The sequence below is a fragment of the Staurois parvus genome, unplaced genomic scaffold (genome assembly GCF_062004578.1).
Source record: "Staurois parvus isolate SC_StPar_1 unplaced genomic scaffold, SC_StPar_1.0 ptg000513l, whole genome shotgun sequence".
NCBI classification, from domain to species: Eukaryota; Metazoa; Chordata; class Amphibia; order Anura; family Ranidae; genus Staurois; species Staurois parvus.
In genome coordinates this window covers 3,670,952-3,686,446 of record NW_028318309.1, presented here as the reverse complement: position 1 = coordinate 3,686,446, position 15,495 = coordinate 3,670,952, and the positions used below count along the sequence as shown (strand labels likewise).

Sequence of the window (15,495 nt, the reverse complement as noted above, 5' to 3'; positions counted from 1 at the left end):
GTAACAATTCTCTGGCACTCAGTAACAATTCTGTCTGTCCCTGAGTAACAATTCTCTGGCACTCAGTAACAATTCTGTCTGTCCCTGAGTAACAATTCTCTGGCACTCAGTAACAATTCTGTCTGTCCCTGAGTAACAATTCTCTGGCACTCAGTAACAATTCTGTCTGTCCCTGAGTAACAATTCTCTGGCACTCAGTAACAATTCTGTCTGTCCCTGAGTAACAATTCTCTGGCACTCAGTAACAATTCTGTCTGTCCCTGAGTAACAATTCTCTGGCACTCAGTAACAATTCTGTCTATCCCTGAGTATGAATTCTGTGGCCCTGAGTAACAATTCTGTGTCTGTGCGAGTAACAATTCTGTGTCTGTGCAAGTAACAATTTTGTGTCTGTGCGAGTAACAATTCTCTGGCACTCAGTAACAATTCTGTCTGTCCCTGAGTAACAATTCTCTGGCACTCAGTAACAATTCTGTCTGTCCCTGAGTAACAATTCTCTGGCACTCAGTAACAATTCTGTCTGTCCCTGAGTATGAATTCTGTGGCCCTGAGTAACAATTCTGTGTCTGTGCGAGTAACAATTCTGTGTCTGTGCAAGTAACAATTTTGTGTCTGTGCGAGTAACAATTCTCTGGCACTCAGTAACAATTCTGTCTGTCCCTGAGTAACAATTCTCTGGCACTCAGTAACAATTCTGTCTGTCCCTGAGTAACAATTCTCTGGCACTCAGTAACAATTCTGTCTGTCCCTGAGTATGAATTCTGTGGCCCTGAGTAACAATTCTGTGTCTGTGCGAGTAACAATTCTGTGTCTGTGCAAGTAACAATTTTGTGTCTGTGCGAGTAAGAATTCTCTGGCACTCAGTAACAATTCTGTCTGTCCCTGAGTAACAATTCTCTGGCACTCAGTAACAATTCTGTCTGTCCCTGAGTAACAATTCTCTGGCACTCAGTAACAATTCTGTCTGTCCCTGAGTAACAATTCTCTGGCACTCAGTAACAATTCTGTCTGTCCCTGAGTAACAATTCTCTGGCGCTCAGTAACAATTCTGTCTGTCCCTGAGTATGAATTCTGTGGCCCTGAGTAACAATTCTGTGTCTGTGCGAGTAACAATTCTGTGTCTGTGCAAGTAACAATTTTGTGTCTGTGCGAGTAACAATTCTCTGGCACTCAGTAACAATTCTGTCTGTCCCTGAGTAACAATTCTCTGGCACTCAGTAACAATTCTGTCTGTCCCTGAGTAACAATTCTCTGGCACTCAGTAACAATTCTGTCTGTCCCTGAGTAACAATTCTCTGGCACTCAGTAACAATTCTGTCTGTCCCTGAGTAACAATTCTCTGGCACTCAGTAACAATTCTGTCTGTCCCTGAGTAACAATTCTCTGGCACTCAGTAACAATTCTGTCTGTCCCTGAGTAACAATTCTCTGGCACTCAGTAACAATTCTGTCTGTCCCTGAGTAACAATTCTCTGGCACTCAGTAACAATTCTGTCTGTCCCTGAGTAACAATTCTGTCTGTCCCTGAGAATGAATTCTGTGGCCCTGAGTAAGAATTCTCTGGCACTCAGTAACAATTCTGTCTGTCCCTGAGTAACAATTCTCTGGCACTCAGTAACAATTCTGTCTGTCCCTGAGTAAAAATTCTGTGGCCCTAATAACGTTTCTGTGGCCCTAAGTAACAATTCTCTGGCACTGAGTAACAATTCTGTCTGTCCCTGAGTATGAATTCTGTGGCCCTAACTAGCGTTTCTTTGTCCCTAAATAACGATTCTGTGGCCCTCATTAACAAGTCTGTGTCCCTGAGTAATGGTTCTCTGTCCCTAAGTAACTTCTCTCTGTCCCCAATTCTCGTTTCTGTGGCCCTAACTCTGTCCCTGTCCCTAGTACAGAGCGGTCTGCCTCTGTTCAATGACTGCAGGCAAATGAAGATTTCCAAAATGGCCGCTATATATACCTCGACCATTACACAGTGCTGGCTGGCTGGCTGCTGATTGGCTGATGCGATCACATGTCGTTGAGGAATGCATTATGGGGCAGCGCGCCTTGTCTGCGCGCCTTCCCCGACATCCCCGCTCCGTCGCCGCACATGTCAGCCGCCATTTTCGGAAAAATTTCGATTCGCGCGTCCGAATTAGGCTGTTTTTCGGATTCGGCACGAATCGAAATTTTTCCGATATTCGACTCGAATTCCACTTCGGATACTTAGATTCGCTCATCTCTAGTCATTACAAAGGGGGCACACTTTAAGTCTGGAGAAAAAGAGATGAAACCTTCACATATGCAAAACCTTCTTCATAGAGCTGTGAAAATGTGGAAGACTCCCTCAAGAACTAGTTTTGGCCACCTCAGTAGATTGTTTTTAAAAAAAGCTGGATGTGTTCCTCAATGCACAAAATATTACTGGATATTAACACGGAGGCTTCTATTTATTCTATTTTTTTTCTATTGGTTGACCTAAATGGACTTTTTAACTATGCAACTATTTAACAATATATAGTATACACATACAGTATATATATACCAAAAGATAAAAAAACACCATAAATACACTGTAGTTATCCTTGATTTAAATGTATGTATGGGGAAAATAAAAACTATCCAATACATCTCTCCAATACATGTGCAGAACCCTCCTAGGAAAGGTTGCTAGAAAGGCCCAGGTAAATCTAGTTCTTTGGCTCCTCTATCAACATTAAAGCGGTGTCTTTTGCCTGCTCTGGGTCTCCAGGCTGCAGGCTCAACAACTTCTCTTAGTTTTCTAGTGGATTCTAGAATTTTGTTGGCTGGAAAAGCAGACCCATGGCCTGAATATTTATGTGGTCTCAGCCAATCCGGGAAGGAGAATGCTCAGTAGATGGCTGAGAAGTGCGTAAATAGTTTACGGCCCTGGAGAATGGGGGTCTTGTCCAGGAGCAGAAGATCCCAGCCTGAAGGTCAGCTGCCCTTCTGGGCAGTGTAGCTGAAGTTTGTAGGATTTCATTGAGGTCCTAGCTCAGTGGAAGCTGTGGGGGGGGGGCTATTTTCTGGAAGCAGTTGGAGCCAAATCAAGGGGATTCACTCTGGCATTTGGCCTGGAAATTCACAGAAGTGTCTGGTTGATATTGGACAGAGGTATCCAAGTATCTGGGGACATTGTGAGAAGAGGCCTGGATGTAAGATCCCCATGACTGTTTGCTGCTTTAACTCCTTGAGTGACTGTTCCAGTGTTGCTGAACTGGGACTTGTCCTTGCTTGGAGTCCCAGTGTTGCTTGTGTTTATAGTATCTGCCAGGCGGGAGATTACTTATTTATGATTTTTTTTAGTTAGAGGGTGATTTAGTGTTGGTAAGCCTGCATTTGTACCTTTGAGGTGGTGGCTTTGATACACGGATTTGAAGAAGCGGTGGTGACGGAATACTGATTTATTCACTATTTTTGTGGAGTTTGGATTCAAGCACATATTACGTAGACTTGTTTTTATCTCATGAACTTAATATTAATAAATTTGGATATTTATTAATTAGCACATCATATTCATTTATTTAATTTTGATGTAGTACTTATCACTGCATATGGATGTGGAAAGGTTTTTATTCATCTATTTATTGGATATTTGAATTGAGCACACTTAAAATTATTTTAATCTGCGCAACACAATTTTCAAGTGTTTGATTACTATGATAAATATTTCATAGTGTGGTTTCAGCTTTTTATAATTTTTTTTTCTGAACATGAGCATAGTTTTCTTTTTATAATTGTAGCACTACTCCCTTAAGAGTCACTTAGTTTTGGGTCCCCCTATAGTCCTGCACAGCCAGGCAACACACATTTTCTTCAGACCTTGCACATTGGAGACAGTAAACAGTCCATGAGCTTGTTTTTTTTTTTTTTTTTTATTAAGGGGTTTTGAACTTATGCTGGACTGGCTCCTTCCCTGCTTCTGAGGCTGCCCTCTCTCAGGGAATGGTTGAAGCTGAGAGATCCTCCCTTCCAGCTCCTGCACACAGTTAGGCCCCTCCCTGGGCCCCCTCACAGACTCCACACTCCAGCCTTCACTCTATCTTCCATCCGACACTACTCCTGCTGCTGAGCAGGCTCAGTCACACTTAAGGGCTGCCCTGGCCCCATGCCAAGCCTCCTGCTTAGGGATTGGACAGAGTCCCTTAAGTGTGAAGATTAGCTCCTCCTCACCCCCCACCACTGCCTTCTAGAAACTTATCAAGCTTCTATAGCAGGTGGAGGTATCAGGGAACTGACCTGCAGAGCCCTCAGCCTTGACCTAAAGTGACCTGGCTGACTCACACCCAGGCTGACTCATACCCAGGCTGCTGCTCAGCCTCTCTTTCTAAAAATACTATCTAGCCCCCCTAGCTAACTAGAGGGGTGCTACATAATCTTAGTTTAATCAGCAAGTCATGGTCTGTGAACTAAAGAATGCCCCCCCCCCAAGATATAGAAATGAGGGGAGGGGGTGGTGTTCTGTAGTCACACTCTCCATCCTGGGATGACAATATTGCTGCTCCTTTGAAAACAAAGAACACTAATGCAGCCACAACATCAAAGGCCTGATAAGTTACAGTAAATGACATTTTGGTTCTTGGGTTTAGAGAAGTTGCTCGGTCAGGGAGAAAACTCTCAACAGTTTTTCGATCAATCAGGCAGCACTGAGATACTTTATTCATGAATATGGTTGTATTTTGATCAATCCAATTATGGGATTACCATTATGGAATCAGAGATGTGACCAATAACGTATGTTACAATCGTATCTTAACTATCGATCAATTCCACTTCCACGTGTGTGGCATACCGATTAAATGGGTTGTTGATAGATGGATTATTCCTATCGGACGAGATCGGAAAATAAATTGATAATTTATTGAACTGGGTATGGCCACTATATGGGGTCTCTTTATTAATGTTTTCAATCAATATACACAAGTTTCATCAAGATTTTCTCCATAAGAATCCATTAAAAATATGTGTGAATCTTGTGGTGAAAACATTGGTAAATAGAACCACAATTTGTTTTGCAGGGGGATTCAGGAAGGCAATAAAAAGATACAGTTGGGTTCTTAATACTATGCCAGTTAGAAAATGTAATCTATTACCTTTTTATTTACTAATTCATAGCTAGAATAAAGGGCAATCTTTAATATATGTCGGCAGTTTTGATTAAAGTGTGCAGAGTTTCTGATCACTTGTAAATGGGCTTGTGAATGGCTGGATGTTGGCGCCAAACAGTACAAGTCCCTCCACTTGCTTGAAGCCCTAAACCTTCGCCATCTTCTGCCCAACTCCCTACCAGAGACCTTCCCACGACATCCCCAGCCATTAGCCTTTATATTCCAAAGAAGGTTAGTTGCAACACTTTACTGGTGTTACTTCAGTAGATGGCAATTACAGTCAAATCAAATAGACATACATAGACATATACAGTATTTTGTCGTCAATTACATATAGTGAATGAACCGCAGAGGTCAAATGTGAAAGCAGCAGAAAACACTTCTTCCTTCCCTTTAACTGTCTCTCTCCTTTCCAGTGTCATTAGTACCTGGCTTGTCTTAGGTTATCTGTGTCAAGCTCATGGCTCCCTGCTTGTCATTCCAGGAACACTGCCACTGCATCTTTATGTCCAGTACACTTTTCAAAGGTCCTCCAGGGGGATAGACTAATGTCAAAGAACACTTGGCCTGGCCTAAAAGGCCTTTTACAACCCGCTCTAGCCTCCACCACCATAAGAGACAGGATGACTACAGCCAGCTCTTCTGATTACAGAACTACACTGCTCAAAAAAAGTAAAGTAACACTTTTTAATCAGAGTATAGCATCAAGTCAACTAAACTCCTGGGATATTGATCTGGTCAGTTAAGTAGCAGAGGGAGGTGTTAATCAGTTTCAGCTGCTTCGGTGTTAATGAAGTTAACAACAGGTGAACTAGATGGGCAACAATGAGACGACCCCCCAAACATGAATGGTTTTACAGGTGGAGGCCACTGACATTTTCTTCCCTACTCATTTTTTCTGACTTTTTTGCACTAGTTTGTGGCTAGGGTCAGTGTCACTACTGGTAGTATGAGGCGATACCTGGACCCTACAGAAGTTGCACAGGCAGTCCAACTCCTCCAGGATGGCACATCAATATGTGCCATTGCCAGAAGGTTTGCTGTGTCTCCCAGCATAGTCTCAAGAGCATGGAGGAGATTCCAGGAGACAAGCAGTTACTCTAGGAGAGTTGGACAGGGCCGTAGAAGGTCCTTAACCCATCAGCAGGACCAATATCTGCTCCTTTGTGCAAGAAGGAACAGGATGAATACTGCCAGAGCCCTACAAAATGACCTCCAGCAGGCCACTGGTGTGAATGTCCCTGACCACAGAAACAGACTTCATGAGGGTGGCCTGAGGGCCCAACGTCCTCTAGTGGGCACCATAGAGCTCAATTGGTATTTGCCAATGAACACCAGAATTGGCAGGTCCGCCACTGGTGCCATGTGCTTTTCACAGATGAGAGCAGGTTCACCCTGAGCACATATGACAGACGTGAAAGGGTCTGGAGAAGCCGTGGAGAACGTTATGCTGCCTGTAATTCAGCATGACCGTTTCGGTGGAGGGTCAGTGATGGTCTGGGGAGGCATATCCATGGAGGGACGCACAGACTTCTACAGGCTAGACAATGGCACCCTGACTGCCATTAGGTATCGGGATGAAATCCTTGGACCCATTGTCAGACCCTATGCTAGTGCAGTGGGTCCTGGGTTCCTCCTGGTGCACGACAATGCCTGGCCTCATGTGGTGAGAGTATGCAGGCAGTTTCTGGAGGATGAAGGAATTGATACCATTGAATGGCCCCCACGCTCACCTGACCTAAATCCAATAGAACACCTCTGGGATGTCATGTTTTGGTCCACCTGATGCCGCCAGGTTGCAACTCAGACTGTGCAGGAGCTCAGTGATGCCCTGGTCCAGATCTGGGAGGAAATCCCCCAGGACACCATCCGTCGTCTCATTAGGAGCATGCTCCGACGTTGTCAGGCATGCATACAAGCACTTGGGGGCCATACAAACTACTACCATTTTGAGTTGCTGCAATGAAATTTCAGTCTGAAAGTTCTGTCAAGCTAACTGCACCTGCCTTACCCACTGACACAGGATATATTTGTCACCCTCAATAATCATAATCTAACTTTTATTACATACCTGTTAGGAGACCATATATGAGGTCATGCAAACTGCTAGTTTTCAGATGACCTCTTTGAACAATTTTAGATTTTGGTACATAAAGTTGAATAAGTAGGAAATCACACTTCATAACTTTCCTGAATGATTATGATAATTTAGGACTAAACATTTGAATTTTTAGTATATAACTGGATAAAAGGCTGTCCTTTAATATTTATCATAGGCAATATTTCAGGAAGGGGGAAGGGGGCTACAATTAAAAAGGAAATGTTGTTTAGATGCAAGATCCACTTTAAGGGACAAGGGGATTTATCATATTATGCTGCCATATTTCATGACTGTGTCATTACAACATACTGTATATACCTTTTAATATGACAATGACAGGGGTGGACTGACAACTCATGGGGCCCCCGGGCAATAGGGGATCATGGGGTCCCTGTGTCCTTGCCCAAACTCAAAAAAGCCTATGGAAAAGGTACCAGGGGCATCTCATGGGGCCCCCTACTGACCCTGGGCCCTTGAGCAGTGCCTGAGTTTCCAAATGGTCAGTCCGCCCCTGGACAATGATAACATTTAGTCATTTAGTATATAGGCTAGCCTTTTGTAACAGAGTGAACTTGGGCTTTATGAATAATGTTTTTACTGTTCTAGTGTTGTCGATGCCTGGAACCATGGAAAATCTTTCTCTTTTGTGGTTTGATGTGCGCCATCGCCACTGCCGTTGGAGTCTTGACCACTGTGTTTGTTCTAAAGGACCGAGATCCATCAAACAACAATGGAAATACGGAAAATCCCAGTGTCCAGACTACAGCCCCCACCTCAACAGATCCGAAAAATTGCTCACAATATGTTGTTTCCCTTTCGAAAATAAGGGTAGGGCAAATTCATTTTAATTCTGGGGTGGAACTACCTCATGACACCATTTTATTTAGTTATTTATTTATTACAGGTACTTATATAGCGCTGTCAATTTATGCAGTGCTTACACATATATTGTACATTCACATTAGTCTTTGTGTTTGTGATTTCTATCTGACAATGCCTGCCTGTATTCTAAAAGCACACTGGTTATAGGAACCCAAATGAAAACTGGAAATTTTTTTTTTTTTTTTTATAAATTTGCTAGACACACTTTTTTTAAGTGTTGTTCATGAGAAATAAACTCAGAATGAACATGCTGCATATACAGTATAAGTGGAAATGTTTCTTGAACAGCTTGGAGCAAATTATGAAGATGCTATGTTATTTAAATTCTGAACACCAAAAACAACAAATTGGACTTCTCATTGATATTCACACATCACATAAGTATTTAGAGCACACATGAGCATATTTAAATAAATTATATAACTGTAATGAAATGATGAAACTGTAAGAAAAAAACATCTTTCTAAAGGTGGGAATACACGATTAGAAAATCGACCGATCGGTCATCCGGCGACAGAGAGGAGTTCGTTCATTGGTCGAAATCGTGGCCCACATTAACCAATCTAAAAAATCGTTCGCGGGTAATACGTAGTGTTGACGTCTTCCGTACAAGTGGAAGTGACGCGGTGTGCGTGTGACCTTGTAGCCACGCCCTTCCGGCCAGAACGAGCGATATACACAACAATTCCCAGCAATGAGTATAATATCGTTTATTACATGACCTATATACATAAATAGTGATACATAAAATAGAATCTGCAGAATTCTGGTGTCATTATCTCATTAGGACAATCTACTTTTAACATTTGGATTTTTCGTTCGTGTTTGTGAAGATTCCTTGGACATCCGGGTCATCTTCTGTTTCCGCTCTTGCGTGATAGCGCTTGATAGATTTTTTCATACAAAAGTCAAACCACTGCATAGAAAATTGGTCATTCGTATGCAAAACGACAACATTTTTCACTGTTGTTCAACCGGATTTTTTTCGTTCACAATATAGTTATCGGTTAAAATGTTAAAAAATCGTTCGATCAGTGCTTCCGCTAAATTTTTCAGATGATTTTCTTATCGTGTGTACGGGGCATTAGGCTAGTCTTTCTAGGCCTAGTATAAACACCTGTTGTTCCCATGTTCATGTGACCTAAAGCCAAGGCCAGGGGCGGACTGACCATTTGGAAACTCGGGCACTGCCCGAGGGCCCGGAGTCAGTGGGGGGCCCCATGAGATGCCCCTGGTACCTTTTTCATAGGCTTTTTTGAGTTTGGGCAAGGACACAGGGGCCCCATGAGCCCCTATTGCCCGGGGGCCCCATGAGTTGTCAGTCCCCTGGCCAAGGCAAAAGTTCACATGGTCTTAGGCTACCATTAGTAGACTGCACAACATCTACTATAGACAGTCAGACAGACAGAGAAAAAGTTAGCCAGCCAGAAAAAGTTGCATGCAGCTGATTTGCTCATAAAAACTAAAAAAAAAAAAAAAAAAAAAAAAAAGTTATGCTCTCTACACTGTTAGGCTTGTCTCCAACAAATTCTGTTTCTGCAGGTTCCAGCAAACTTCCCAATACCCACCATACATTTCTTTTCAAGCACAGTGACTAAATGGTTAGCATTTCCGCCTGGCAGTAATAGGGTCATTGGTTCAAATCCCAACCACAGCACCACCTGCTTGGAGTTTGCATGTTCTCCCTGTGCCTGCGTGGGTTTCCTCCGGGTGCTCCAGTTTCCTACCAAAGACATGCTGGTAGGTGAATTGGCTCCTGTCTAAATTGGCCCTAGTATGTGTATGTATGAATGTGAGTTAGGGACCTTAGATTGTACACCCCTTGAGGGTTAGGGACTGATGTGAATGTACAACATATATGTAAAGTGCTGCGTAAATAGATGGCGCTATAGAAGTACTTGAAACAAAATAATAATTCAACTGTGATGTGTGTTCTGCCAAATTCTGTGTGTTGTTCTTTCTGTAATTTTTCTGTGCTGTATTGAACTGCATTAGATTATTACTTGGGGCCTCTACAACTTGTTTACTATATGATTTTGATTTTTACCTCTGTTTTATGCTAGTTAGTTCAGTCCTATCTAGATCATCCACAGTTCTTCCCTGTTCCCTCAGTCGGTGTTAGTACTTTGCATAGACAGGGCTTAGGAAAGTCATTGTCTTCTTACACTTCAAAAGGCTGGAAAAACATCCTCTGTACTGCAATTATCTGAAGTCAAATTGTGTTGGTGTCAACTTCTGTGTCTTATTGAGGAGTTATGCTGCCTGTGGATGGTGCCAAGTCAGCAGGTTATCATACTGTCCAGACAGACTGGGTCTAATGAGATACGCCAATGCATAAATCTGCATTTGAAACAAAAAAATGTGAAACCCAATATTATGTAGATTGCAGGTGATTTTGAGGTATTTATTAAAAAGCATTACTAAACCCACGACAGTGAAAACAGTCTGTATATGCAGTAAAGCATGCTTGTTATACCCACTGTGGAACCTAAGGGGTTAATCCTCTGCATTGTGTAAAAACGTTGTTTGATCCTGACTTATCTGATCCTCCCCTTCTTATAGTGCTCCCCTCTTATCTCCTGATAAGACATATTGTGTGGAGTCACTCTGCACATGCTCAGTTTGGTGTGTATTGCTAGAGAGGTTTTTTCTGTTTCTTGGGAGAGTGCATGTGATCAGCACAGGGCCAATCAGCACTGTCCAGGCAGAGGTCAGGGGTTCTGCGATATATTGCTGATGAGAAAAGGTATTTAGCAGTTTATATTTACTAAAATAATTGCATTTTCATGATCTGCTGAAGATATCGGCACCAGAGAGAGAGCGAGGGGAGTTTAGTTTTATTATATAAATGGATGGAAAGTAAAGTAAATAGGAAAATGTGGGCGTGTACTGTGGGAGACCGGATATAGTGAATGCAGGGTCCGGGGAGACAGGAGATAGTGAATACAGGGTCCGGGGAGACCGGATATAGTGAATACAGGGTCCGGGGAGACAGCATATAGTGAATGCAGGGTCCGGGGAGACCGGATATAGTGAATACAGGGTCCGGGGAGACAGCATATAGTGAATGCAGGGTCTGGGGAGACAGGATATAGTGAATACAGGGTCCGGGGAGACCGGATATAGTGAATGCAGGGTCCGGGGAGAGCGGATATAGTGAATACAGGGTCCGGGGAGACTGGATAAAGTGCATGCAGGGTCCGGGGAGACCAGATATAGTGAATACAGGGTCCGGGGAGACCGGATATAGTGAATGCAGGGTCTGGATAGACCAGATATAGTGAATGCAGGGTCCTGGGAGACCAGATATAATGAATGCAGGGTCTGGGGGGGCCAGATATAGTGAATGCAGGGTCCGGGGAGACCAGATATAGTGAATGCAGGGTCCGGGGAGAACAGATATAGTGAATGCAGGGTCCGGGGAGAACAGATATAGTGAATGCAGGGTTCGGGGAGACCAGATATAGGGAATGCAGGGTCCGGGGAGACCGGATATAGTGAATGCAGGGTCTGGGGAGACCAGATATAGTAAATGCAGGGTCCGGGGAGAACAGATATAGTGAATGCAGGGTCCGGGGAGAACAGATATAGTGAATGCAGGGTTCGGGGAGACCAGATATAGGGAATGCAGGGTCCGGGGAGACCGGATATAGTGAATGCAGGGTCTGGGGAGACCGGATATAGTGACTGCAGGGTCCTAGGAGACCAGATATAGTGAATGCAGGGTCCGGGGAGACCGGATATAGTGAATGCAGGGTCCGGGGAGACCGGATATAGTGAATGCAGGGTCCGGGGAGACCAGATATAGTGAATGCAGGGCCCGGGGAGACCGGATATAGTGAATGCGGGGTCCGGGGAGACCAGATATAGTGAATGCAGGGTCCAGAGAGACCAGATATAGTAAATGCAGGGTCCGGGGAGAGCGGATATAGTGAATGCAGGGTCCGGGGAGACCAGATATAGTGAATGCAGGGCTCGGGGAGACCAGATATAGTGACTGCAGGGTCCGGGGAGACCGGATATAGTGAATGCAGGGTCCGGGGAGACCAGATATAGTGAATGCAGGGTCTGGGGGGACCAGATATAGTGAATGCAGGGTCTGGGGAGACCGGATATAGTGAATGCAGGGTCCGGGGAGAGCGGATATAGTGAATGCAGGGTCCGATGAGACCAGATATAGTGAATGCAGGGTCCGGGGAGACCGGATATAGTGAATGCAGGGTCCAGGGTTTAGTAACACCTTAAAAGTGTAAAAAATGTCTAATTATATTATTAAGTATATATATATATTGTTTTTCTGCTTTCTCTAGAATGAGACATTTGAGGGAGGTGGGATCCACTGTGCGAGATACAGAGAGAACCAGTTGAATTACACAAGTTTAGAAGAGTTCATTTTTGGAACGTCCATCCATAACCATCAAGCTGGAATATCATTGTGTGTTTTATATCTAAAACCTGGAGGGCTACGTGTCCCACACTGGAATCTGCAGGCCAATGTTCATGGCTTTGTCATCCAGGTAACTACAGAAATACTAGGCTGAACAACTGGAAATAGATCCTATCATCCAACTAATGAAAATGTTAAAAAAAAAAACTACATGAACGACATGGTACAAATGTAGATTTGTTATATGCATTGCTGTATCCACTGCTTGTCTGCGTTAGTAAAATGCTGCATCTTCTGCTGTGTCTTTATCACATAAAGCTGTGATAACACAAAGTAGACTCAATTCCAGGGGCGGACTGACAACTCATGGGGCTCCCGGGCAATAGGGGATCATGGGGCCCCTGTGTCCTTGCCAAAACTCAAAAAAGCCTATGAAAAAGGTACCAGGGGCATCTCATGGGGCCCCCTACTGACCCCGGGCCCTCGGGCAGTGCCCGAGTTTCCAAATGGTCAGTCCGCCCCTGCTCAATTCACTAAACTATAACAATTTTTATTTGCCATAACGACCAACATATTCAGCAACACAACATAAAAGTGCTAAAAATAACTGTCACATGATGACAATCTATTATGGCCAATACACATTCTTAATAGCTTGGGGAATTGAGCCATATTATATATATTCTGTATATTGCAACTCCGTCTTCTGACAAATCTCAGATTCCAATATCAATGGCCTGCTAAGGCTCACCAGCTGGATTTCATTTTTGCATTTATGGCATTTATAGCCCTTGGGAAGACGTTATCCCTTAGTCTAGGTTCACACCTATGCAGGTTGCGTTTGAGCCGTTTCTGCATTGCCTTTTTGTGTTGCATTTTGCGTTTCTGATGCATTTTTTTTTCATTTTTTCAAATTTCGCTTGTTGCTAGGCAGATTTAAAATGCAAAACACATCAAAAAGGCGTCAAAACCGCATGTGCAAAAACGCAACGCAAAAGGCAATGCAGAAACGACTCAAATGCAAACCTGCATAGGTGTGAACCTAGCCTAAGGGATAACTTCTTCCCAAGGACTATAAATGCCATAAATACAAAAACCAAATACAAGCTTTTCTGCAGCGTTTCCATTGAAGTCTATAGAAACAAAAACACCACTTTTTGCGTTCAAAATAGTCCCTGACCCTTTCCAAAAAATGCAGCAGGTAAAAACACGGAGATGTGAACGTGTCCCATAGGAAATCCTTTTAAATGGATTGTACTGCGTTTCTGCAAAATTCTTAGGTGTGAACCTGGGGTAGATCTCTTTTCTTGCCTTGATGTTCCTATAACACCAACCTGATGGCATTAATTTTGCTCTACAAAGGCAATGGGACTGATCTCATTAGACAAATCATTTGTTTTGCTTTGGATCAATTTGTTAAGTTACTAATTTAGTTTTGTTGCATTTAGTAAAGACATTTGTTTAGATTTGTTTTGTTTTGTTTAATTGTTTTTAAACGGATTCGAAAACATCGAATCAGTCCAATTCATTGTGAAGAATAGCTGGTTCTATTCTATTCAAAATTCGAATTTCGGAGGATGGATCTATTCTTTCTATGCTATACTAGTACATGGGTTTTTTGTTTTCTATTCTATTTTTTTCTATTCTTTTCTTTTGTATTCTATTCTATTCTTTTACTTTATTATCTATTCTATTTTAATCTATTCTTTCATTTTCTATTCTATTCTATTCTTTTCTATTCTATTCCTTTATTTTCTATGCTGTTTTATGTTGTTCGTTTCTTTCATATCCTATTCTGTTTTACTTTTATTTTCTCTTTTCTGTTATGTTTTACTTTATTCTATTCTGTTTTATTCCATTTTATTGTTTACGAAATTTGAATTTCAGAAGATAGCTAAATTATTTCTATTTTGATCTATTCTATTTCTTTTTCTATTCTATATTTTTCTATTCTTACATAGTTAGTCTGGCTAAAAAAAGACAAAAGTCCATCCAGTTCAACCATTAAAAGAAAAAAACAGTTATAATCCTATACCCACAGTTGATCCAGAGGAAGGCAAAAAAATCCAGCAAAGCATGATCCAATTTACTCCTGCAGGGAAAAAATTCCTTCCTGATCCCCTGAGAGGATATTCCCTGGATCAACTTTACCTATAAATGTTAGTATCCAGAACCAACTCTTGAGGGAGTCTATTCCACATTTTCACAGCTCTTACTGTGAAGAAACCTTTCCGTGTTTGGAGATTACATTCCTTTCCTCCAGACGTAAAGAGTGCCCCCTTGTCTTCTGTGATGACCTCAGGGTGAATAACTCTACACTGAGTTCACTATATGAACCACTGATGTATTTATACATGGAGATCATATCCCCCCTTATGTATTATACATGGAGATCATATCCCCCCCTTATGTATTATACATGGAGATCATATCCCTCCTTATGTATTATACATGGAGATCATATCCCCCCTTATGTATTATACATGGAGATCATATCCCCCCTTATGTATTATACATGGAGATCATATCCCCCCTTATGTATTATACATGGAGATCATATCCCCCCTTATGTATTATACATGGAGATCATATCCCCCCCTTATGTATTATACATGGAGATCATATCCCCCCTTATGTATTATACATGGAGATCATATCCCTCCTTATATATTATACTTGGTGATCATATCCCCCTTATGTATTATACATAGAGATCATATCCCCCCTTATGTATTATACATGGTGATCATATCCCCCCCTTATGTATTATACATGGAGATCATACCCCCCCTTATGTATTATACATGGAGATCATATCCCCCCTTATGTATTATACATGGTGATCATATCCCCCCTTATGTATTATACATGGAGATCATATCCCCCTTATGTATTATACATGGAGATCATATCCCCCCTTATGTATTATACATGGTGATCATATCCCCCCTTATGTATTATACATGGAGATCATATCCCCCCTTATGTATTATACATGGAGATCATATTCCCCCCTTA

The 15,495-nt window shown here is 42.3% G+C and overlaps 1 protein-coding gene and 1 long non-coding RNA gene across 2 annotated transcripts in view; one reads left to right on the top strand and one right to left on the bottom strand.

Annotated features, from left to right (window-relative positions):
- The window catches only part of LOC149451854 (uncharacterized), a 138,391-nt gene that overhangs the window by 117,301 nt on the left and 5,595 nt on the right, over nt 1-15,495 (bottom strand). The window lies entirely within an intron of this gene.
- Nucleotides 7,848-15,495, top strand: part of LOC149451853 (uncharacterized) — a 42,934-nt gene continuing 35,286 nt past the window's right edge. Inside the window, exons 1-2 of the mRNA XM_089690089.1 lie at nt 7,848-8,036; nt 12,401-12,607. Of these exons, the coding sequence (XP_089546215.1) occupies nt 7,863-8,036; nt 12,401-12,607 (381 nt within the window). The 5' untranslated portion in view covers nt 7,848-7,862. The remainder of the gene's footprint in view (nt 8,037-12,400; nt 12,608-15,495) is intronic.